General features: G+C 36.6%; 1 protein-coding gene across 1 annotated transcript in view; it reads right to left on the bottom strand.

Annotated features, from left to right (window-relative positions):
* The window catches only part of RIMS1 (regulating synaptic membrane exocytosis 1), a 504,415-nt gene that overhangs the window by 393,731 nt on the left and 82,948 nt on the right, over window positions 1–27,736 (bottom strand). Inside the window, exon 2 of the mRNA XM_004381365.1 lies at window positions 19,649–19,729. Within this exon, the coding sequence (XP_004381422.1) occupies window positions 19,649–19,729 (81 nt within the window). The remainder of the gene's footprint in view (window positions 1–19,648; window positions 19,730–27,736) is intronic.

Below are 27,736 nucleotides of genomic sequence, written 5' to 3'. Positions count from 1 at the left end.
ATAAGAGCCATCACACGACTAGATATATGCACACCCATCCACGTTCACTGCAGTGCTGTTCACAATAGCAAAAACGATGGAAACAACCTAGGTGCCCATCAATGGACGAATGGATAAACAAATTATGGTATATCCACACAACGGAATTCTACACAATGATAAAGAACAACGATGAAGCCGTGGAACATCTTATAACATGGAAGAAGCTGGAGGGCATTATGCTGAGTGAATTTAGTCAGTCACAGAAGGACAAATATTGTAGAAGACAACTATTATAAGAACTCAAGAAAAGGTTTAAACATGGAAGAAAACATTCTTTGATGGTTACGAGGGTGGGGAGGGAAGGTGAGGGTTATTTACTAACTAGATAGTCTTTACGAATTATCTCAGGTGAAGGGAAGGACAGCACACACTACAGGGGAAGTCAGCACAAGTGGACTAAACCAAAGCTAAGAAGTTTCCTGAATACAATCAAACACTTTGAGGAACAGAGTAGCAGGGGTATGGGTCTGGAGACCATGCTTTCAGGGGATATCTAGGTCATCTGGCATAACAAAGCTTATTAAGAAAATGTTCTGCATCCTACTTTGGTGAGTGGCATCTGGGGTCTTAAAAGCTTGCAAGTGGCCATCTAAGATGCATCAATTGGTCCCATCCACCTGGAGTAAAGGAGAATGAAGAACACCAAAGACACAAGGAAAGTATTAGCCCAAGAGACAGAAAGGGCCACATAAACCAGAGACTTCATCAGCCTGAGACCAGAAAAACTAGATGGTGCCCAGCTACCACCAATGACGGCCCTGACAGGGAACACAGCAGAGAGTCCCGGCTGGAGCAGGAGAAAGGTGGGGTGCAGAACTCAAATCCTAATAAGAAGACCAGACTTAATGGTCTGACTGAGACTGGAGGAACCCCAGAAAGAATGGCCCCTGGATTCTCTATCAGCCCAGAACTAAAACAATTTCCGAGGCCAACTCTTCAGACAGGAATTGGACTGGACTGTGGGACATAAAGTGATACTCGTGAGGAGTGTCCCTTTTAGCTCAAGTAGATATAAGAGACTAAATGGGCAGCTTCTGTCCAGAGGTGAGATGGGAAAGAAGAGGGTTAGGAGCTGGTTGAACAGACATGGGGAATGCAATTAGATTCATACAACAATGTATGTACAAATTTTTATATGAGAAAAAATTAAAAAAAATATTATTTACTTTTTATCTGTGAAAGTACCTGAATGGCTTTACAATTTGACATTTTCTTAAAAGAAAAACAGTATTATAATCCTCATGCCAATGTTGAAAGAAAATTAAAAAAATCAAGTTCATGTCAATAACAACAAAAGCTATTTTGTCCTGATGATAAAGTATTAGGCTTTTCCCTGTTTAACTTAATCTTCTATTTTAATATTTAAATGAGAGAATGATATAGAAAGCGAGAGAGAGAAAGAGAGAGTCAGCGCAAGACTAAGAGCCAAAGAAAAAGACAGAAACAGAAAGTAAGGGAGAGACAGCGTGTGCAAGTGAGTGCACTGCAGGTGGTTAGGTTTTGGAAACTGCTGCTAGTTAAGAACTATTGATCCTCTTCTTCAAGAATAATAAAATAAGAAAGAACTAAAATACAGCTCATAAACTCATAGCAGACTAAGACACACACAAATAAGAGGGGTACATGATATCTATTTTAGATAAGTTACATGAAACCAAAACTCAGGGGAGAAAGAAATTCTGATGGGATGTGTGGCCAGGAAAGTCTTGGAGGAAACTGCATTTGAGCAGAGACTTGCACCACAGGTGGGACTGTAATTAGTGGAAAAGGTAGGAGTGGCCCTGAAACTAGGCGGTGATAAAAGCTAAGGGAAGAAAAAAAGAAGAAGAAGGAATCTTCAATGAGTAGGGAATACTGTGGCTTTATAAAAGATATGATCAGGATAAGGCACTTGGGGGATAAGCGCTGGATAGTGCAGGATTTGTACTTTTTCATGGGCTATTGGGAGGCTCTGAAGACCTCTGAGAGGGCAGCTGCTTTGACCAAAGCAGAGTGCAATGAATTAGACTAGGGAAAGAGAAGGAGACAAAAAGGTCAATTGTGTTTCCAACACCAAGCAAAAGGGCAGGAGAGTCTGTATTAAGAGGATGGCAGTGAGAATGAAGAGAAGGAACAGATGTGAGAAAACAATTCAGAATTGGAACTGACAGGACATGGGAACTAATTATATGTAGGGATCACAAGGAAGGAGGAGTTGAAGATGACTCAGGGTTTCCCATCTGGATGACTGGGAGAATGGAAATGGCACAAATAGAAGAGAGAAGGTGAAGAGGATGTGTGTGCGTGCGTGCGTGCGTGCGTGTGTGTGAATGCGCATGTGTTTGGTAGGGTGTGATGTGGAAGGAGATACTGGGTTCAGTTGTGTTTTATTCAGATCAAGCATTATTTGAGCATCAGTATGTGTAAGGTACTTTGTTGGGCATTGTGAGGCATACAGTGGAAAATGAGATGCCGCTTCACTGAAAGTAAAAACATTAAATACCCTCTAATCTTAATATGAAAAAACTGAATTTTATTTTCATACACACACAGAAATATAACTCAAGTCACATTTTTTCCAAGCCTAAACTATTCCTGAAAATATGGCCCAAAACTATCATGAGCTATCACACTAAATGACATTGTGAAAGACCAGTTCAAATACTTTAATACTTTTAACATGAAAAAGCAGAACAGATGGTGAAAATAACTCCCTGGCATTTCATGGAAAAGCACAGAAAAATCAAAGGAAAAAAATGAACGAGGCCTTCATTTGCCTCCTTGGTTTTCTATATTGTCTATTCCTTAATGTTTATCAGCTTGGTTTACCATGACAAATAAGGGAAAGTTGGAATCATTTGTCAGTAGGCACTTCTCATTCCTTACTTAGAGCAAATAAAACTGAAATTTTTGACAACAGACCCAAAGACTTGTTGAAAAGAAGATCAAAAGGAAGATGTCCAGTGAGGAAAAGATCAAAGATACTCTCACTAAAGCTGACAAGAGTCTGAATGGGAGAATATTAGGTGATAGAAAAGGAAACCTGGAAACAGATATGATAAATTAGAATATTGAGGACTTCCATTCCAGAATTCTAATGTCTTATTGTCTCTTCCTTCTAAAAGTATCTCCTCAGAGAGCAATTAGAGTCACATAATGGTATATGTATAAATTTTTGTATGGGAAAAAATAAAAATAAAAGTATCTCCTCCTGTAAAACAAATACTGGTTTGCAACTAATCTAGTAAATACATCTTATTCTCTTTGTTGTATGAGGCCACAAAGCCTGAATATATATTTTGTTATAAGCTTGAGAACTAAAATTTTCACTTTACCATTCATCCTCTCTATTCTTTCCTTAATAAGTAACATGATTACTTTATCATGTTATTTTCCTTTATAGCCTGCCTTTCTATGAAACAGACAATGTTTCATGGATGCTGAGCTCTCATTCTGCTTATGAGAAAGAAGTACATGCCTCTACTTTTAAAGCTATATTCCTTTTATGCTTTTTATAATTTCCCTTTCCTGCTAAACAGTAGATAAATCTTTAGCATACTGAATGGGTGAATATGTCTTTGAAATAAACTGCTTTTCTCTGTAGGCCTAATTATTTCAAATCAAAAGAGAACAATTTATATCAAGTTCCAATTATATACCATAGTATTAGGCATTAGAATAGATCAAAGACTTTCATAAATTACAGCTTTTACCTTCAAGAAGTGAACACTACAGAACAAAAGACAAGACACAAGTAAATCAAAAAGCTAACGAGGGAATTTTAAAAAATCCACTAAGGCAACCATCGTACCCATTGCCATCAAGTGGATTCCAACTCATAGCAACCCTACAGGACAGTAGAACTGCCCCATAGGTTTCCAAGGAGTGCCTGGTGGATTCAAACTGTAACCTTTTGGTTAGCAGCCCAACTCTTAAACACTGCGCTACCAGGGTTTCCAGAGAAAGCATATCCAAAGGCAGCACACAATTTATTGTCAAGTAACTAGTGTACTTTTAAAGTATTTTAGGAGCACATCCTTAAGGATTCATCTCCCTTTCCACAGACAAAACAAAAACGAGCCTGCTTGTTTTATAAATAAGTAACCTTAGATGCAAAAAGTCATTGATAGCAATTTTGTACATTCTTCTGGGTAGGTCTCTATCAAATTTCATCTTCTCTGTGAAATTTGCTCCAACTTGGAGTAAATACCAGAGAGTGTGACTTACTCACTGATGATACGTATTAGCCCATCATACTCCCAACTAGAATGAATTCTCTGAATGAAGAACCCCATGCCATTCTTGTTATCTACCCCTGTACAGCTCAGCCCAGGACTGAATAAGAAGAGGGCTGTCAACTGATCCTCACCTTGGTAAATTCAAATGAATTACTAGTAGTGACTACTTTTAAGACACTATTGTGGCCCAGTGGTTAAGAACATGGGCTTAGGAGTCACACTGCCTAACTCTGAATCCAGGCTTCACTATTAGCGGTGCCTTAGTTTGCTAGTGTTGCTATAACAGAAATACCACAAGTAGGTGGCTTTAATGAACAGAAATTTATTTTCTCAGTTTAGAAGGCTATAAGTCTGAATTCAGGAAACTGGCTCTAGGGGAAAGCTTTCTCTCTCTGTTGGCTCTGGGGGAAGGTCCTTGTCTCTTTTCAGCTTCTGGTCCTCCTCGGTTCCTTGGTGATCTTCATGTGGCGTGGCATCTATCTTCCCCATCTGGGCTTCCTTGCTTCTATGCCTAATCTGCTCTTTTTATATCTCAGAAGTGATTGGCTTAAAACACACCCTAGACTGAAATGACTTCATTAACATAATAAAGAAAACCTTATTCCCAAATGGGATCACATCCACATATACAGGAGTTAGTATTCCAACACATATTTTGGGGGGAAACAATTCAATCCGTAACAGTGGGTGCATGTGCATGGGCAATTTACTTCTCTGCATCTCAGTTTTCTCATCTGTAAAATGGACATAATAACAGTACTTTATAAAGTTTTTAAGAGGCCGCAACGCACATGAAATCCTAAAACAGAATAGTACAATTGCTTTTTTGTCATTACCTAGATGACAGAGAATCAGTCAAGAGTTAAAACTAGACATTCTTCTGGCATAATCTTATGCATAACTAAGGCAGGTGAGAGGTTTTTAAAATTTAGATGTGTGCTCTTTTTCTTTTTGAAGCTCACATATGGAATATTTCACTATTGTGCCACAAAATCTTCTTTCCTATGGGCCTCCCTAACGAATCAGAAACGAGGAGCATAATTTCAGGGAATGTAATTTCTGAAAACTGCGTGCCTTTTTTATTTCCTTATTTTTCATTAACTTTCCTAAGGTAACTCACTAGCTAAAATTCTTAGAATTTTTTGGCTCTTTTCTTCCTTGCTCCCCTCTCTGCTACATTTACTTGTCACCAAGGCCTGCTGATTTCCCCTTCAGATTCCTCACTTGTCCATTTTTCCTGTAGCTACTGCCATTATTCTTACGATTATTAACCATGTCTGGTCTATTTTAATTATCTAATTGGTCTCTTTCTCTCTGGGAATGCCCTATTGTCATCCATCATGCATACTTCTGACAAATTCATCATCCTGAAACATTCCTTTCAACAGGGTAGCTCCATGTTCAGATGCTTCCATGTCTTCCTTCAGAATAAAATCTAGTCTTTTGAGGCTGGCCTTCAAGACACTCATAAACTGGCACCAATCTCCCTTTACAAGTTTGTATCTCCCAACTCTTTTGCCAAACATGCTTCTCAAACCAGACTATCTATTCACTGTACCCTTTACCTGACTTCTTTCTCACTTCTGAACTTTACCCATGTTATTCTCAGCCCAGAATGCCATAATCTCTCCCTTGTGTCTAATAATAACCCATTTTTCAAAGATAACTAAAGTCATTAAGTTATTCTTTTTCCTCTGTAGCTTTCCCTGACTCCAGGTCACCCTAGCCAAGGGAATCTTATATACATTTTTTAAAGTAATTCATTTGACCTTTGTCATTTACTTCCTTGTAAGACTTTTTTTTTTTTTAACCAATGTAGGGAACTATTTATCAATCCATCATTCAGTTTATTAACCCATCAATCTATACACCCAACCATTCATCTCTCATCTTCCACAATGAAAACTGTAAACTACTTGAGGGCAGATTCTATAACTACAAAAAAAAATCAGATAATATATAATTGCTAAAATAAAAATGATAAAATTCCAAGTATTACTGGCTCTAACAAGTTTTCCTGACCTCCAATATTGGGTTAGATGCCATTTCCCTTTGCTTTCTTAACAATCTCTAAGCTCTTTCATAGCCTTATCATCACATTATGTTGTAATTATCTGTTTACTTGTCTGTCAGCTCAACTAAGCTACATCTTCTTAATTGTTTTCATAAGTCACAATATTTGTTGAGCAAAAGAGTAAAAATGAATGAATGAATGTTAAGATATATGGTACATATATGGCATCACTGAAAATGATATAAATACCAGGAGTTAAATAAAACTTAAAAGGTCTTCTTCCGCATGTTGTGTCCTGCATTTTTATACCCAATGACCTCAAGTACACATTACTAGTTATGTTATCTAAAATCATTAAAGGTAAGATAGCCTAGACACATTCACAATGTTTAATATTTGTTATAATAGATGAGTGTATTCATTTTATATAGCATAATCATTTTTTTCACTGAATACACATTTATTCATCATTGCATAATCTGGCCAGGGTGCTGTATATTATCTCTTCCTTTTATATAATCTCTTCCTTTTAATACCAACGCAGAACTAACCAGCGGGTACAGATTCTCTTGGCTAGGAGCTTCCTGTTTTTGCACAACAACCATCTATTTTCTTGGCACAGGCAGACTGTTCTCATTCTGGACAAAAGATTCTGTGTAGAAGAGCAGAGGAAATAGCAGTGATTCACCGACTAACCAGGCTGGGCCTTGAGGCATAGCAACTTTCTAATAATATTTCTAATAATGATTTCCATTTGCATCTTCTCTACATGAGTTCTGAAAAAGAAGTACAATCAGTGATATTCCCATTAATTTTGGCTTGTGGAATTAACACTCGTTCCAACTCATCTTCATTTTTACTGGGTAAGTATATATCAGTGGTTCTATCTCAGGAGAGTATATCAGAATCACTTGAGGAAAATTTCCAAATACCACTTCCTGGCTTCCCTACTAATGCACAGTAGGGAGCATTTGATATATGATAGGGTAACGTGAGGTGAGATATATCCTTTTCAAGAACCTCCCCCCCCCACCATGCTTTTGTACACCACTCCTCTCGGTAAGAAACACTGAGATGAAAGAGTACAGCCTACATTTTGACTGGATTGACCAAAAAATATTTCCCTTCAAATTGTGCCAATATGAGTGTATGGCATACAGGAAGAGCTCTGTACATATTTATTGAATAGATGAAATCATGAATGAATGATATAGATTGTTCACTGCTACTTTAGAAGAATGTGTGATAATATTTATACAGTACTTTATAGAGTGTACAACTCTCTCATGTATATTATCTTATTTGATCCTCAAATTATCCCAGTGAGGTAACTAACAATAATTTTCTTCATATTTTCCAGGTAAGAAAACTAAGATTTAGGAACGGTCAAGCTCACCCAGCAAATAAGTAGCAGAGCAAGGACTAAAAGTACTTGGTTCTAACACTTAAAGCTAGGGTTTCTACCTTATTCCATGATCACTCTCCTAAAAATTACAGAATCCTTCTCCTTGATCATAATATAGACAATCTGCATGTTTTGAATGCATTCTGTGCTATGAATCCAGATACCTAGATTCTAGACCTGGATCTGTTCTCTCTTGCTGAGTAACCCCAGGCAAGTCAATTAACAAGCTTCATGCCTTGTCTTCCATATGCAGGCCAAGTGCACACATTCTCACATCTAAGTTGTTGCCCACTTCATATTACATCATGTTGATTTAAAGCTGCCATTAAATGAACTCAATTGAAAGTCTGTTGACTTGCACAGTGTTAATTTCCTCAGAAAAATTTTCAAACATAAATACTTTGTTCTTATGAGCAAATATCATTTGGTCTAAAATAGGCTCGGGAGAGCTAGAGGGACAGAGAACACTGAGTTGGCTGCTTGTGACTGGCCCTAGACTTAAAGTAAAAGTGACCTTGAGGCTTCCTGCTATAATCAACAAAATAAAAAAAGAATAGGACTCAAAGCAAAAGCTCTGCACATGAGGAAAAAATAACTGCATTTGGTTAAAAGATCCTCTATTCACAGGAACAGAGAACACAGACACCACACAAGGGGTGACATCAGAGCCACAACACAAGAACTGCTCAAAGCACTATTAACGGAGTGGCATAGTGGTTAAGTGCTATGGCTGCTAACAAAGAGGTCAGCAGTTTGAATTCACCAGGTGCTCCTTGGAAACTCTATGGGGCAGTTCTACTCTGTCCTATAGGGTTGCTGTGGGTAAGAATCGACTTGACGGCAATGGGTTTGGTTTTTGTTTGGTTTAGTTCAGTCAACAACAGATGATTGGTGAAAGTAATTAAGTACTAGGCAAGTTTCACAAAACATAACTGTAATATACAAAATTAAGAGTCAGAATTGACTGGATGGCAACTAACAACAACAAAAGCTCTTACAGAACTAACCAACTCTTTCAATACCTAAGAAGTTGAAGAAAGCACCTTCTCCTCTGAGCATTCAGAAAGGGATAAACCCAATATTGCCATAAAAATAGTTAGAGGTAATATTAGTTGCTGAAAGAGGAGCTTTAGAAGATTTTGTGGGCTGGCATAGAACAATTTGCATAAACCAGTAAATTATATAAGGAGAATGAAGACTATATAAGCCACACCATTTTTTAAAATTCTGTCACTTCCTAATTATAACTGTGAATCAGAAATACTAGTATTCCCAGTATTCTCTATTTTCAAGTTACTGGCTTGAGTGTGTTGACTTTATTCTATAAGACTAAAACATTTCTTTTTTATTGGACATTTTAGTCTTCTAATGTCACTTGCTCAATATGATTCCTACTACAGGTAGCTGTAACACTGAGTATCTCTTAATGCATATGAAAGAAAACTTTAAAAGTTGGCAAAAAATAAATAAAACCCATTACAATTTTGATACAAACGTGTGGTTCAAAAATAGTATAGAAAAGGTCATGTGTCTTTGAATAACACCTTCTTTCATAATAAAATATGTAGCCAAAATATCCTTTGAACATAAAACATTTTCCCTTTTTTCTTGGTTGGACTTTACTCAGTAAATGATATCTTTTTAAAAGAAGCAATACTTTATCTAGTGCATACATTTAAATATTTATTTTCTCTACTGCATACAAGGGGCCCTGATGGCGCGGTGGTTATGCATTTAACCAAAAGGTTGACAGTTTGAATCCACCAGGTGTTCCTTTTTTTTTTTTCACTGCATATAAACACCTACAAAATCATTAAATCTTCTATCCCAATAGCATATCAGAGGAAAAAAACACAAAAAAGCATAAACTTATTTAAAATGGAAAAATCTAACCATGTCTCAATTTTTAGTCAATTTTACTTTTCACAATATTTTTACCTTCAATATTTAAAGTTCTATACAAATTTATCTGAAGTAATACAATTGAAATTTTTAAAATTTTCACTTACATATGCCATTTAAGAGATATAGTGTATATAATAGGATGCTTAGGATTTTACAAGAAAAATACATACCTATACATTACGCACAGGAGCCCTGGTGGCACAGTGGTTAAGTGCTCAGCTGCTAACTGAAAGGTCAGTGGTTCCAATCCACCAGCTGCTCCACAGGAGAAAGATGTGGAAGTCTGCTTCCATAAAGAATTACAGCCTTGGAAACCTTATGGGGCAGTTCTACTCTGTCCTATAAGGTCGCTATGAGTTGGAATGGACTTAATGGTAATGGGTTTGGTTTGGTATACATTATACAGTCAATGAACAGTGGACCTATTAAGCATATTAGAGCCTACACACATGACTTGAAGACTGCTCCCCTCAGTGCACAAAAGTTCTTCTTTTCCATTGCTTCCAGAACTTCATTTCTACACTCCACTTGTTCCATCTCTATTGCCACCAGCAAAGTCCAAACCGCCATTATGACTATGATTTGCCTAAATCACCACAACTAACTCCTAAAACTCCTCTTATCCCCTTCCAATTCACTGACCACACTTCGTTAAATAATGAGTTTCCCTTCTTTGAAGTGTTTCAATGGCTTCTCAATACTTTTACTCAAAATCCAAAGTGTTTGAGATGGAATCCTTGTTAATCTCATCAATCTCATCCATTGCCCTTCTCCTCCTCACTTACTTTTCTCTGGACTTGTTTTAGTTCCCCAAACATGCTCTGCTCTTTTCCATATGAGAACAACTGCACATACCATCTTCTCCACCTGGAATTCCCATCCTCCAGCTCTTCACAAGTCCAACTTCTCATCCTTCAAGTCCCTCCTCAAATGTCACCTCCTCTCAGAGCCTTCCTTCACTACCCTCTCTAAATGCTTCCCCAGTGTAGTTCTCTATCACTTCACTCAGTTTAGACCGTTGTTAAAAATAAACAGTGTTAATATCTATATTTGTTTGTTGTTTAGGTGTCCTCTTCCCACACTGTAAGCTATATTAGGGCAAGGAGTCTGCTTTGTTCATCATACTATCCAATGCACAGCTCTGTGCTCTGCACACGGCACAAACTACATATTTGCTGAAGGCAGAATGAATAGCTCAACTCACTGCAAAGCAGGCAGTGAAATGCTTTCCCTATTCCACACTTGCTCTACCAGTTGAAGAGGTTTACCTAGCTTCCCTTCAGCTCTCATACAAAGAAGATTTAACCGGTTTCCACTAAAGAGATATACCACATCTGTGCTGAGATTAGAATTCAGGAGAGTTTGGAAAAGACTGGGTAGAAATCTGCAGAACTTCAGGAGTAGAAAAGACCACATGGTTTAGGAAGAGAAAAGGGGAAAACCCCCAAAAAACAGGTAGACGTAGGCTAGATTCAGAATTCATAAGGTCTTTCCTAGACTTCTGGGAGGAATCATTCTGCTCATAATGGGGGTGTGTCGAAGGTGACTGACAGTCTGGTGATGGGTTATCCAGTCTTATGGGTTACCACTCTTTCGTGTTATCCATGGTACTTCTGCCATCCTCCACTGCAGGGGGACACTGCATTCTAGGTAATAAGCCACACAGCCTAAAAGTCATGTGTGATATGCCGAGCTTAAAGACACAGTGATATGATGACAAGGATTTCTGTCCAACTGCTTACAATCTCAAGGCCATACTTTTACTATCTGGTGTAAGCTACAATTGTGATATTGGATAGTGCTTTTTAATGAGCAATCATATTTTCAAGTATAAAGATATATAAATATTTCCCATATTGCTATGGGAAAATAACTATATGATTATATGTTTTCCCACAGTTATATTTTTGTTATTCAAAGTTGAATATTTTAAAATTAGGTTAAATATAAGCTATCATTTTACATGTATATATTCATTCTGCTCCTATATATGCTGGTCCTCGAAGTACCTGTGTTATAATTTAGTCTGTGCAAAAATTGGTATTGCTGAAAAACACTATGCCCTTGAGATCAGAAAAAGTATGTCTATTAAAAGAACATTTTGGATGCGCCCTCCCTGTTAGCTCAAGGCTGACTCATTTGAAGCTATAAAAAAGGGTAAAAGGAGAATGTGTGTGACACACATGTCCATGTCAAAAGCCTCAAAACAGATGGTGCTCAAGATGATCCAGTCAAGGATGTGCATTATTCTTGCACAGAAAGATCATTTCAGAAAAGGTGGAAACAGAGAGGACAAAGACAGAATGGCAAAGCAAAATCCTGAGACAAAATAGTTTCAGATTTCTTACCTGGATCTTAAATTTATTTTTTGTTGAATGAATGAAATTAATAATTAATTACAGGACTTACAAACAAGTGACTAACAAAACAAAAGTAAAATAAGTAAAAATAAACACCAAAACAATCTTGAACAGAACAAAGTTGTAGGATACAAGCTTCCCAATTTCAAAACTTACTACAAAGCACAGTAATCACAACAGTGTGGTACTAGCATAGGGCCAGACATATTGATCAATAGAATAAAATTGAGAGCTCAGAAATAAATCCAAAAATTTATGGTCGATTGATTTTCAACAAAGATGCCAAGACAATTCAGCAAGGGAGAACTGTCTTTTCAACAAATGGGGATGGGACAACTTTATCCACATGCAAAGGAATGAAGTAGGACTTTTACTTCACACCATATACAAACATTAACTCAAAAAGGATCAAAGACCTAAATGTAAGAGCTAAAACTATAAAACTGTTACAACAAAACAGGGATAAATCTTCATGAACTTTAATTAGGCAATGATTTCTTAGATATGACATCAAATCCACAAGCAACAAACATAAAACAGATAAATTAGACTTCATCAAATTAAAAATTTTGTGCTTCAAAGGTACTAACAAGAAAGTTAAAAGACAATTCACTAAATGGGAGTAAATATTTGCAAATCACATATCTGATAAAGGACCAGCATCATTATATAGAAAGAACTCTTACAACTCAATAATAAAAAGACCGCCCAATTAAAAATGGGAAATGGATCTGCATAGGCATTTCTCCAAAGCAGATACACAAAAGGCCAATAAACATATGAAAAAAAGATGCTCAACATCATTATTCATTAGGGAAATACAAATCAAAACCACAATGAAATACCACTTCACCCCCTCTAGAATGGCTATAATGAAACAGACAGGTAATAACAAATGTCAACAAAAATGTGAAGAAATTGAAGCTCTCATCCATTGTTGGTGTCAGTGTAAAACGGCACAGCTGCTTTGGAAAACAATCTGGAAGTTCCTCAAAAAGTTAAACATAGAGTTACCATAAGACCTAACAATTGCATTCCTAGATATATACTCAAAAAGATTGAAAACAAATGTCCACAAAAAACTTTGTATACAAATGTTGATAACAAGCATTATTCATAATAGACCAAAAGTACAAACAACTCAAATGTCCATCACTAGTGAATAGATAAACAAAATGTGACATATCCACACAATGGAATATTATTCAGCAATAAAAAGGAATGAAGCACTGTGGCATACTACAACATGGATAAACCTTGAAAATACTATGCTAAATGAAAGAAGCCGGACACAAAAAGCCACATATTGTATGATTCCATGGAATCATACAAGAAGCAAAGCCAGAGAGAAAGGAAGTAGATTAATAGTTGCCAGGAACTGGGTATTAGGGGAAAACAGAGGAATGATGATCGCTAACGGGTACAGGGTTTCTTTTTAAGGTGATGAAAATGTTCTGGAATTAGTGCTGATGGTTGCAAAACTTTATGAAAACCACTAAATTGTAAACTTTAAAAGATTAATTGTATGGTATGTGAATTAGATCACAATTAAAAAAAAAAAAAAAAAGCCAGCCATCACCATCAAAAACAAAACAAACAACAACAACAAAAAAGACTGAACCAGACTATGACCCATTTGCCTCTCTGGATTTAATTTATTCTTGATAACATTACTTCCCACAGGAATACAAACATTATTTGTCTAAGCATATCTTTTCCATAGCTATCTTATTTTCCTTCTGGAATTCTACCTTCAAATTCCAATTTCACCAGTTCTACCATGACCAACCATCCTAGTTTACTTAGGTTTGGGGGTTGGTGGTTTCTGGGATGTGGTACCTTCAGTCTAAAACATGGAAATTCCCAAGAAAACAGGGACAAGTTTGTCCTTCCATGACCTTGAATAATTCATTTAATTCCTCTGCTCTTTAAGGACTGGTATATCTTTTATACTTTTTTCCCCTAACCCTATACCTTCTCCCTATACTATTTGTCTCAATGGTTTTTATCATAAAGTAATTATTCACAAATTAGTATATCTTGCCTGGGTCTCTCTCCTGAGTTTGAGATCCAAATAGCTATTTTCTGGATGTTTTCAATTGGAAATCTCTCTGTCCAGTAACATCAAGTCTAATGCTGAATCTAAAACTGCTTTAGTGCCTAAATTAACTCTCTTCTTGATTTTATCACATCCACTTAATCTCTTGAGCTCAGATGAGTTATCATCTCCTCCCTTCTTTGCTTCATATTGCATTTAATGAATCACTATACAGTACTCTGATGATACTACCTGTGGCATTTCTCAAATCTGCCCTACCTCCTACCTCTCCTACCTAATCCTGCTAACATCCATGACTGAGACTGATGTGTACCCAAATATTTCTCAGACTTTTAAAATCCATGATCACTTTGAAAACACAAAAACCACATTACGTTATGGCAAAGTTCAAAATAAAATACAGTATTAAAAGTAAAAGATGAGACACAATATGTTGTTTATTTTTTTACAAATTATACAAATTCTTACTCCTCTGAGACAGATACAGCACTTCCTGCCTCCTTTCTCTCCCTCTCTTTCTCACCCCACCCCACACCCATACACACCAACACCCATCTACCTATATAACCACATACACAAATACACACACTCACACACACACACTCTCATAGGCTCTAGCAATGCGTTTTTGTTGTGCTGTTGTTAGGTGCCATCGAGTCAGTTCCGACTCATAGTGACCCTATGTACAACAGAACGAAACACTGTCTGGTCCTGTGTCATCCTCACAATCATTGCTATATTTAAGCCCACTGCTGCAGCCACTGTATCAGTCCAGCTCATCCAGGGTCTTCCTCTTTTTTGCTGACCCTCTACTTTACCAAGCATGATGTCCTTCTCCAGGGACTGGTCCCTCCTGATAACATGTCCAAAGTATATGAGATAAAGTCTCGCCATCCTCGCTTTCAAGGAGCCCTCTGGCTGTACTTCTTCCAAGACAGACTTGTTCGTTCTTCTGGTAGTCCATGGTATATTCAATATTCTTCGCCAACACCTTAATTCAAAGGCATCAATTCTTCTTTGGTCTTCCTTATTCAATCAGCACAACCTGAAGTTTTGGGTCTCGGGGAAACTGTTCTCTCCTTCTGAAAGGATGTACCTCAAACTTGTCTACCTACTGAACATCCTTCAAAATTCATATCAACTATTACACACTCTGTAAATCCTTCCCTGACCACACCAAGCCCAAAAAGAATAAATCATGTTCTTCTTTTTTAACATACTTACAGTGCTGCACTTATTTAATATTATAATTTATTTGATTATGTAACTGTCCCTCCAACTTGAGCGGGAACCCTTAAGACAGGAATTCTATGCCATTTATCTATGTATATGAAACCTGGGGAATAGCAGGCATAAGACTCAATTTGTTGAACCCCACTAGTATTTTGATATATTTAGTACCTTGATTAAGTGAGGAAAACTCATGTATCATGATAAAAATATGACTGACATTTTAACAATAAATTGAAAGGAATATTTGAATTGTTTATATACAGTTATAAAAATATGAAGTATATTGACATATGTATCCATCAATCTAGACCTGTATGATAGAATATAACAAATGAAACAAGTACTGTCACCCTGTGTGTCTATCTACTACTCTGTCTCTCACTTTCCCTACTCCGTTAAGCTCTCTGAAAAAGTCATCTACATTCATCATCTCCTCTGTCTGACTTCTCATTTCCTCCTCAAGACTATGGAAATCCAGCATTTTATCCACCTATATGCTAAAACTACCATGGCAAATGCCACCAATGACCTCTATATGGACAAATCTAAAGGACACTTTTTATTCCCTTCAGTTTTCTTGAGTTTCTGCTGCATTTGACACTGTTGGCTATTTCCTTTGACTCTCTCTACTATCTTGGCTTCTAGGTCTCCCAATTCTCTACCCATTATTTCTCAGCTGCACTGGGGTGGGGGATGGGGTGGTCTTCTTCCTTTATCCACTCTTAAGCATTGGTTTTACTTAGGGCTGTCTCTGATTTTTTTCTAACTCCATTTCCTTTGGTGATGTTATCTACTTTACCAGTAAACTGAAAGCTTCAGGTTCGTATCCTCAACTGTTTGTTGGTTCTATATCTTCGGATAATTCACAGGTACCACATAATCATTCTGTCAAAATCTGAACTCATCACCATCCACCTACCCCCAGACCTAGTTTGCTTTTTTAATTCCACGTCTCGGTTGGTGACCCTTAATCACCCAAGCAATTAATACGGTAGCACCCCTAAATGCTTCCTTTTCAGCCCATATGCTATTAACCATCAAGCACTGTTCATTTACTTGTTTCTCAAATTTTAAAATGTCTTCTTCCTATACTCTCTCTTACTGCTGTAGGTCAAGACCTTACTATCCCTCCCTGGACTACTATAATAGTCAATTAATTGATTTGCTTCTCTCCTACCCACATCACATCCATTCTCTACTTCCCTTACGTCTACCAAAGTAAGCAAGAGATATTTTATATCTACACATATAGTGAAAATCTGACTATGCCCCTGTCCTAATTAAAACCTATTAGTACATCTCAATAACAAAATCCAGTGATTATTAAATTTTATATTTTGATTCAGTTTTCACATACAGAAATCTAAGTTTCATCCTACAATACTAACCCAGGATACACTCTTACATTTTCTAGTCTCTTCTATTCCTCTCAAAATTTTAAAAAAAAAAGAAAAGAAGAAGAAAGAAAGGAAAAGAGAGGAAAGAAGTCTGGTCACCAGCCTTTAAACTGATACTCAGATTCACTAACAGATTTTGACTTGTAAGTTTAAAAACACTGACTTACAGGCTGAAGCCCATCCTACTTACCTCCTCCCAATTTATTGTGCCCTTCGCATATCAATATAGAAAGGCATTTATTTGGATATGGAGAGTTAAATTCACAAATACTACTCTACAGAGAATCATAGTAGAAATAAATGTAATTGCAAACTTCAAATTCTTCAAGTTATCTAAGTGGAGGTTCACTATTTTAATTAGAAAAGTGTAGAGATAGCAAAGGGACTGCCAGAAGGGAGGCTCCGAAGAGCTTTCAGTTACTTCTTGGCCACCACATCAGAGGGGTCGCAAGGAACGTTCCACTACATGCAATATAAATTACAGCAGATTTCCACATAAATTTGTGGTGAGTTAAAGCAAAGTAGGAAAAAAATGAGCTAAACTCTTGGTAGGAAGGGTGACAATTTTTGTTTCATATCTAATAATGTCCAATTTTAATCAGACATTGGAACAAGTGAGACCAATTAAAATACAACCTCAAGATATGGAATACAACATTTTAAAATCAGTGTTAATTCCTCAAAGAACTTTCCCAGAAGTTACTTGAATCCAGATATGAGTAAAATGTTTTATAATGCCTAGAACAAAAGATGGAAATCACAGACCATAAGCAGTCCATGAATTATCAAGAAAAATTCCATTATCAGGAAAATGGCATTGCAGCAAGAACATTTATAGGAAAAAAAAAGGCAAAATCAATAAGAGTACCTCTTGCAATTTTTTACTTCTGTCCATATGTAATTAAAAATATTTTACTATGGTTAAATCAAATTATCTTCATTCCCTGGAAATAAAAGATTAAATACAGGTAATATGTCTAATTTAATATTCAAATGTACTTACTGAGCCTCTATTGAGCCCCTTGAAATTTATTTACCAAAACTTTATATCCTAAAATGTAAATATTTTAAAATTATTTATTACAGTATGTAATGCACAAAACATAAGCATTTAAATGTTTTAATTTCACCCCTTGTCAATACTAGTAAAACTTGTCATAGTATAAAAATCACAAAACTTAGTTTTTTTCTCATAGCTTTTTTTACTGTTTTATCACTTTATTTTGGTTTTACTTCAAATTCTAGAATAGCTAAAGACATCTATAGAAGATCACTGTGAGGACACATTTCTTCAAAGGCTTGGATGGAGGTATTTCCCCAGCAGTAACTACATGTCCATAATAGTTTTCTAAGGACAATGACATTGCTGAGAAATTTTAAGGAAATGTTTTATTTTTCTTAGCAGGAGCATTATTCCATTTAGAGGATTAGATATATCATGTTACCTTTTGCAGACATTTAAAGCTCTTTACACTTTATGGCATCAAAATCCACACTTGAAACTCAGAGCAGTGTCATCACTAGGGTTGGTGTCATCCAGTGTGGTAACTCATGGTGTCACCCCCCCCACCCCCCCCATGGACCTCCTCCCGTACCAGACCATGCAGAATCCTTAGTAATGTTTTTTGTACTGTTACTCTTAAATCATAATTCCCATATATCACTCCTTCTTCTCCTTTAATTTGAGCCCTAGTGGTATAGTGGTTAAAGAGCTCTGCTGCTAAGCAAGAGGTCAGCAGTTCAAATCCACCAGCTGCTCCTTGGAAACCCTATAGGGCAGTTCTACTCTGTCCTGTGGGGTCACTCACTATGAGTCGGAATCAACTGGATGGCAACAGGTTTTTGTTTTCCTTTAATTACTACTTCATTCTCAGAAGTTATTGACACAGGTTCACAAATACTAATTACCACAATATTGTAGCTGAAACACCAGAAAATTGGACATAATCTAAACCAGAAAACAAACCCGTTACCATCGAGTTGATTCTGACTCATAGCGATCCTACAGAACAGTTTAGAACTGCCCCATAGGGTTTCCAAGGAGCAGCTGATGGATTTGAACTGCTGACTTTTGATTAGCAGCCTAGCTCTTAACCACTGCATCAGGGACTATAAAAACACCGGCAGCAAGGAAAACAACAGTGCATGCTTGTAGCTTGTGCCGACAAAACCACATGATTTGAAGTATCATTGTAAATGGGTAATAATGATAGCTCTGACTGGAGTGCATTAGAAGGTTCAAAAAGTAAATCACCATAGAGTTTTAGCCTTGTAGGTATATTGATACATGTAAGTTAGGCTTTTAGAAAATGTTTTTGTTGTTATAACTAACTACAGAGGTATTTTTATACTCATTTTGGTGTCACCCATTCTGACAGTGTCACCCAGTGCACTCTGCACCCCCCACACCCCCCTAGTAATGCCACTGACTGAGTTTAGTAATTTGGTGTTTCTCTTACTGCCCTGCTGTGCTTGTTGGTTGGCCATTTAGCTACACACTGGTATCTACACTTAAAAATTCAATAATAGAAATAAAACTAGATGAAAAATCCACTCTTTCAGAACGTCTATCACCTTTAAACAATTTAGTGTGCGACTGGTAACAGACTATCTATGCATTTCCCTATTTACACTCTCCTCTCCCCACTGGGGATGCTGCCTGCCTCTCTCTGTACCTTGCCTCTCTACTTCTCTAAAGTCATATGTCCCAGCCTACATACATTTCACATCCAAAAATACAGAATTGCTGCCACTCTAGCGCCCTAAAAAATGTGTCCCCTTCCTATACTTAGTTTCATCCTTCCAATAGGGCAGTACAGATACCACTTAACAAAGACACTTAATACAGAGCTTGTGTTTTCAGATAATTTTATCTAATTCAATAGTAGACTTTTCATTACACAAACATCAGAGTAGCCAGAGTGCCTACTACCACATGCAACGTGAATTAAATCTGTAACGAGTGATCTATGTAAGAGATGACATTTTTAGTCAATAAAACCAATGCCATACTCACGGTGAAGGTTGGTGGGGCTGGTTTTCAGCATTTCTTGGTGTTTTGCAGGCAGCAGGCTTCGCCATGTCCCTGACAACACACCTGCGGCGCATGATAGACAGCACAACGCACTATTAATTATAAAAAGGGCAGAACACATCTGGAAATTAAACACGGTACTGAAAACACAGTCTAAAGGAAAGTCTTTGCAAGCCCCTTCAATATTAGCTTTGGGGCCCTGGAAAAGCACTTAAAGTTGGACATCTTCAACCCAAGCCTCCAAGAGCTCAATTGTAACCAAATAAAATCTGTACAGCCTCTGTATTTGATTTTCCTTTTAACATCAATAAAATAACTTTCAGCAGCTTTCTCCACAGGAGAAATGCTATTGAAAGCTTTGGCCTTACCATCTGAAGAGATCTGAAAGCTTAAAAATCGGAGCAGCTGGGCTGATATGTTAAAAGAGGGACAGAATTTTCCGTGGCTTTGGCTGTTTTACTTAAAGATATGGACCTTTGTTTCACATCGTTGATAACTACACAGGTCGTTTTCTTTTTGTAAAAAGAGATCTAAAAACATCTCTCATACTAAAAATCCCCTTCATGCTAAGAGAGAAGGAAGAATTGGAAGCAAATGTTCATGTATAAAGTGTGTGTATGAGCGTGCCTGTGTGTGCGTGCGAGTATGTGTATGTATGAGCATGTGTGTAATAAGTAGAGAAGATACCTCCAAAAACCGAAAAAACAGTAGAAGTTTTTTGGGCCTTTAGTCGTCTATCATAGAATAAATGCAGAGAGTGGACAATATATCAGAACTCAGAAAGGCATACACCAGCAGGAATTACTCTTACCCTCACATAAACAGGCCTTAAAGAGCACTGGATATATTCACTGGCAGATATCAGAAAACAGCCCCATGTGAGGCTGTGCTTATATGACTCAAATATGCCTTCACCTCAAAAGTTTTAAAACAAACACTGCTTTGAAAAGGGAATGAACCCCTATCTTAGATTTTACTAAATGGAAACACCCTTAGGACCCAGGATCCTCAAACATGACTTTGGTTCTTGAGAATTTTCATGGAGGCTGCTTGGAGGTAGGTTTGACTACACTGCTCATATTTAAGGCCAGTCATGTTACTTCAGAAGTGGATCACTCATGAAGCAGTGGCGGATAAACTGTTTCCCAGAGTTAAAAGCTGCACGGCAAAATTCTCCACTTCTGAAAGAAATGATACAGGGAAACATGGACACAACGCACAAAAACGTGCACACACACACTGCTCATTCCAAACAAGGTCAAGTAAGACTTAAAATCAATATGTAACGTGACAAGAAAACTGTGCCATTTCAAAGCTTCAGCACACCTTCCGCCTGGGATAAAAGTAAAGAAATGTGGCATTTGTCAAGAGCTGATGCTGAACTCTCAAAAGACTGGTCAAGAGATATGAATTAAAACCTCCACAAGAACAATAAAGCCTCTGTTTTTGTTCCAGTTTAAGGGGAGAAGGCCATTTAGACATCAGAATTAAAAGAACATTCAGGAAGGCAGCTAAGGAGAAGTAATATATAAGAATTTCTGAAATCTGAAATATTCATCTGATTTACACAAGGTACACTGCCCAATGAGTTAAATTTCATAGCACTGGAAAATCTTTAGCAATTCTCACTCAACTAAGAATAGTACCCATACAGCATGTTGAATCTACATGCACTGGTCTGTGAAAATATCTGAAATAGCACCAACTTTGGAAAAAATTTTGAAGAACAATATCTATGAGAGACCATATGCAACCTTCTCTTGGTTTCTTCCTTCCTTTCCTTCTTTTTTGAAAGTCACAAGGATTTATAAAGCTGTGAAATAAAAGAAATCTGTCACTTAATTTGAGTTTCCTTAAACATGCATTGATGTGACTATTTTCTAATAAGTGTGAAGTTCTAGCCAGTACCAAGGGTGGGTTTCTAAGTAAAACATTTTGTTTTTCTGAGGCCTTATCTACATAAATACAGTCTCATCTAATCTCAAGTACCCAGTGGTTTGGGTTTAAGATTATAAAAGCTAGTATACTCCTTCTGTCTGTATGTGCTATAGAATATTTCTGATACAAACTTCATATGAATTTCTGAACTTTAAAGTTTTACTGAATTATAAAAATAAACACATCAATCCTCAAAAACAGTATTTTTAGAATTAATTTAAATATACTGAGAAAAGGAAAACACCATACTTATTGGTTTTTTTGGTAAAGTATGTTACAATATACTTTATATTCCATACTAACATATATTTTGACCACAGGATAAGAGTGTTGTAACTAGATATTGAATCTGAGTTTTACCGGAGAAAGAACTATTTGTTTCAGACTTAAATATTCTACCAATTTGGGTGGACTCTTTAAGCCACAGTAACATGTATTCCTATATGTTCTAATTTGACTTGTTTTTAGTTGAATTTTCTTTTAGATATAAGAAAAACAATAGAAAATAACCTAAACTCAAAATGAGGTACATAAAAAATACAATACACTCACAAGAGACAAATTTTTGTTAGCCTGTGTAGATTAATATTTCTTTAAAATTACAACTGAATTGTTATGTCTGGCATATCACAGTTTGAAGGGATAAAGCTTAATGGTTTTGACAGTTCTAATATATGGAAATTGTTTAGCCCCAGAAATTTCCATTATCTACCATGCATTAGACTTATTATAAACTCTTCATACTTTAAGAAACATAATGATATTTTAGCATGCTGCAGTTTTTAAAGGGCTGTCTCTACATATGATTTACTCCTTCAGCCAGACATAAGGGGACCACAAATGTTGCTACAAAGCTCATTTCCCAGAATTACCATGGATTGAGGCCCTAGGAGGTCAAGGGGTTTGACCTCTTATTCTTTGCAACCTCTTTAATTACTCAGGGATTTATCAGACAGTGACTCTTACAGTCTTCAAACTGCTTTTGAGCATTCCCTCCTTACTCAAGCATCACTCAAGATTTATGCAAATGAGACATTCTGCAACCACCTCAGGGGATTGTTCCTCCTGACTTCGCCCTCAGCACTGCTGGGTTTTATGAATGACTGCAATCAATGCGATGAATGGCTGCCAACTGCCCACTCAGCCACTTCTACTCTTCCGCACACATACACATGGGATAAACTTGAATTGCCACAAGCCTGCAGATGAGGCTATGGTAAGGCTTTCATCTCTCCACACAGGAACTAAATGTGCTTCCAGATACTTAAAGAGTATGTGAATTAAAAATTCTAAATGCCTTCAAAAAATGCAATTTACATAATTACTTTCTCTCTTTTGAGTTTCCATTTTGGTGCCTGTAATCACCCCTCCCAAAAAATATTTTATGCAACTTTATCTGAATTTGAATTTTATCTAGATTGTTTTATCTTTCATGACTAATGTGAGGAAACTATGCACTAAGCTGCCAGATACTAGATTATGACATGTTTACATTTTTGTGCTCAATCTTATGGCTCTTGCATTTTACTGAAATTTTTTCTATCATCATTGCAGACAATTACATCCAAACAGTGCTGTTAACCATAGGGAGAAAAGTGTGATTGTGCTTACTCCCCAAGTGTTATTGTAGTAGCCCACATCTGACATACTTAGACGTACTTAGATGTACTTAAGGGCAGTCAAAACTACGTAAGGTTGAGAAAATGAAACATTTTCAACTATGTAATCTTCTCACTTGCTGATCATTGATTAAAAATACATAAAAACAAGGAAAATCAGACAACAGTAGACCTCAGGGGCTCTGTAGCTGGTCATCTTTTGCCTCTAAACTTCCCCATTTTAGTGCTTCTAACCCTTCTTCAACTGGTATTAGCCACAGAGTACCCAAAGTATATGCAAAATTTATATTTCCAGTCCAAATCTCTCTTCCTAACTATAGAAACTTAACATTTTCACTTGGATGTCTAATACCCCATTGCCATCGAGTCGATTCTGACTCATAGCGACCCTATAGGATGGAGTAGAACTGCCTCATAGAGTTTCCAAGGAACTGGTGGTAGATTTGAACTGCTGACATTTTGGTTATCAGCCAAGCTCTTAACTACTGCTCCACCAGGGCTCCGGATGTCTAATAGACCTCTCAAAATTAACATTTCCAAAATGGAACTCTTCATCTTCTTCCCCCAAAATTGATCTTCCAGCAACTATATCCAACTTATATCCAACATAGTCCAGTTGAGAACCACTGGTCTAAATTGCTGTCCCTGTCCCAACTCAGGTTGAGTGTTGTCTCTCCATCTTAGAGAATACTCACTGACTTTAGAGAGTGAGATGTGAGAGACTGTTGGTTTAGTCAACAATAACACCAAGTTAACCAGGACTGTAAACACTCTCAAACAGAGACACAGAATTAAGAATGGTCTTGATTCATTCAAAGGTAATTCAACAAAACAAGATGAATTTCAAGAAATGTAAACATATTTAGACATAAAAACCATACAATAACAAAACAGGAAAATAACAGCTAATCAAATCAGCTAAAATTTCTGAGTGCCTACAGTGGGACAGGAGCTGTACTAAGAGTTTCACATGCCTCCAGTCATGTTATCTGTTCATGTGTCATATTATTGTGCTTGGTAATCTGTAACTGAGTTAAAAAACTGATAACGCTTTTGGTGTGTGTGTGAAATATCACAATTTCTTCCTAGAAGATCAATGTACACTTTAAAATTACACAATACTAAAAATAACCATGAAGTACTTTGTTTTGAACAAATAAATTATTTCATTGTCATTCAAATTTTAGCAAAAGCCACACACATTTCAAGTTTTTAAGCAGTAGCTTTTACTTTGCATCCTCTTGCCACATTTCAATGTACAAGAGTAATAGAGAGTTGTCAGAGGATGGTTGTCTACAGTCTAAATACCCAGTGCAAAGAATGCAATTTGGTAGAAGAGGATGGATGGTATTTGTAAAGATTATTGCCAGAGCCTTTTTACAAGTAGCAATTTTTCTGCTCTTTATTTGTATTATAAAACCATAGATCTTTGAATAATGATTTTAGGGTAGTTCTATTTATCTAAGTATATCTTTGTATCTTTTCTCCACTAAGCATTCATTCTCCTCCCTCATCTGGGAGCCAATAGCTAAATAAATATCTACTGAGAGGTCCATAATATTTCCTCGGTGGGATTTAAATGGATTTTAAATAGATAAAATAAAATGGGTAAATTAAACTTGAAAAAGCATTAATAAAATATTTCAGGCATTACTCTGAATTAATTGTAACTACTTTCACAACTGATTCACCTGCCTAGAAAATTAAAAAGAAACTGGAACCAGTCAGATATGAAAATACGTTATATATGGATGATTAATTATGCATAAATATTACACTGCCATTTAAGAAATGTACACTATTCATTTTCTACTGTAAATGAATATTTCTTTATTTTGCCAAGACGCACAATGCCACTTTCACTTAAAATATGACAAAAGATAAAACCAAACCAATTTGACACTCAGTGGCAAATTTAGTTCCTGAATATGACTGCTCCTTTTTCTTGATTTTTATTTTATATTTTGAGTGAGAAAAGGAAAAAAAATCTTGTACACAACTGTTTTTTATCTCCTTCATCCAAATTGATGAAAATATGAACAGATATTTAAGAAACGACTGATGAATGTCTTGACATCTGGAAAGATAATCCAGTGAGCAGTATTTCTTACTCCTTACCAGCAAGCTTAAGCATTCTCCAAGTTCTTTGCTCTCTCCCTTGACCTGACAAGACTGCCATTCTTATGGCTTCAACTGGGCCAATGGTTCCTGAATTAACATTTACAGATATCACTCCTATTATCTCTGTGGTCTTAAATATTTATCTTCCTAACACCCCACTACTACCACCACCAAACAACTGAGCCTGAACAGATTAAAATACTGAACTCAATATTCCTCCCCATCTCAAACTCACGTGCCTCCCAATTTCTACACAGTGGTCAATGAATTATGCCCATCACTGATTCCACTATGACTTCTCATTTTCTCTGATGGCCAATAAGCCCATCAAGTCCTGTGGCTATTTCCTTTGAAGGAGCTCTTGAATTGACCTTTCTTATTTATGTCTACTACTTCCAACTTCTTTCTTCAACTAACTGCTTGAGTATTCTTCCTCCAGCTCAGTTTTCTCCTGTTTGCAGATTCTACACCATATCAAATACACATACAGCGATCTACCAAACTAAACTAAACCTGTTGCTGTTGAGTCCATTCTGACTTATCACAATCCTGCAGCACTGAGTAGAACTGCCCCCATAGGGTTTCCAAGTCTGTAATCTTTATGGAAGCAGACTGCCACATCTTTCTACTGCCGAGCAGCTAGTGGATTAGAACCACCGACCTTTTGGTTAGCAGCAGAGCACTTAACCACTTTGCTACCATTGCTCCTTCACAGCTATCTAGTTCCAGGGTATTTCATCACACATTTCCCTCATTCACTAATCTCTGTTTCTTAATTCCTAACACAGTCCATTTCTTAATTCCGGTACATCTACTTCATATTTGTAGAGCATCATTTTTCCATTCTCATCTCCATTCTATATGCATTTTTCTTCCTTCTAATTGTCTGCCCATTTCCATCTCCATTAATTTTCAGTCTTTTAAAACACAAGTCAAATGTACTGAACTCTAGGAAGCCCTCCAGGCTAAGGACTCTCATTAATCCTTCACCAGCATCTTCTAAAAATGTAGGTCCTTATATGAGCAGTAGCCCAAGTACCAGAAAGAAGTTCAAGAAATGTCTGCTTTGGAGATAAGCCATGAAACAACAGCATGTTGCAAAGCCCCAGCTGGGAAACCCTTATGATTATGGCATCTTTGTGAATCATTACCTAGTGGTTTGGTGTAATCAGTGAGCAAATACTTACAGGACATCTGCTCTGTGCCAGGCGACATGCTGAGTGCTGTGATCACAACCTCAAAGCAAGTCAGTCTGTTCATCAATAACAATAGTAGTAATAATAATATCTTAAATGTATTGAGCACTTCTTATATGCTAGGGACTCCTCTAAGCTCTTTATCTGCATTAACTCATTTGATCCTCACAACAACCCTCTGTGGTAGGCAGGTTAAAAAGCATCATTTATAAAGCCCTGTTCAACATGAACTGCAACAGTATTAATTCCACAAGCTGAACTTTATTAGTATGCCATTCTTTCTCCTCGACATTGCTTAAATTGATTTTTTTAATTAAAAATTATCTTCAAATACAAGTAAAAAAACAAGATCAAGTATAGGAATGTTGAATTAATTAATGCAATAAGCAGCGCACTCTTTTTCCCCTGAAATCTTAAATACATAATGATATATTTATTTAGTAGAATAAAATTCTAGTCTATTATAGTTTTAATGTGTATATATGCTATTATGTCACTTAATGTGTGTTTTCAAGGGTTTTAAAATTATCTTTAATTATGTTATCATATATAACTGATGTTCACCTTGTTCTTTAGTGTGACTTCCAGAGTTCCAGCTAGTCACTTACTGAGATTTACCCAGTATACAGCTCTTATTTATAGAATTATGGATGTAGAAAAACATTAGAGTTTTTCAAACTCTAAGATGAAATCTGTGACCCTTTCTACCTAGGCCATTAGCTTCTACAGTTTTCATTCTACTGTTGTAGGCAAACCTAAAGCCTTGAGATAGCTAATTTTACTGATAAATATTTCTGACTATTGGAATGTTCATTTTAAATGTTTACTGAAATCTGCCTCTATGTAACTTTCACACATCATTCCCAATTTTGTCCTTGAAAAGCTGTGAAGAACAAGTTTGCTGTCTTTTAAGACCACCTCTCCAAATATTTGAATTCAGTGGCTTTGTGCCCCTTCATCCTCTCTTCATTTCTCTTTGCTACCAGTCCCTCAATTATCTCTCTTCAGCCATGTATTCCAGAGAAATTAACCACTCCAGCTGAACTTCTTTTGGTTAATTACTCATTTAAAAGTTGACTCCCTGCAGTATTATGCAACGATAAAGAACAATGATGAATCTGTGAAGCATCTCATAACATGGATGAAACTGGAGGACATTATGCTGAGTGAAATAAGTCAATCACAAAAGGACAAAT

This window comes from Trichechus manatus, unplaced genomic scaffold (genome assembly GCF_000243295.1).
Source record: "Trichechus manatus latirostris isolate Lorelei unplaced genomic scaffold, TriManLat1.0 scaffold00083, whole genome shotgun sequence".
Taxonomy (NCBI): Eukaryota; Metazoa; Chordata; class Mammalia; order Sirenia; family Trichechidae; genus Trichechus; species Trichechus manatus.
The sequence above is the reverse complement of the archived record's forward strand: the minus strand, read 5'-3'. Positions and strand labels throughout refer to the sequence as shown.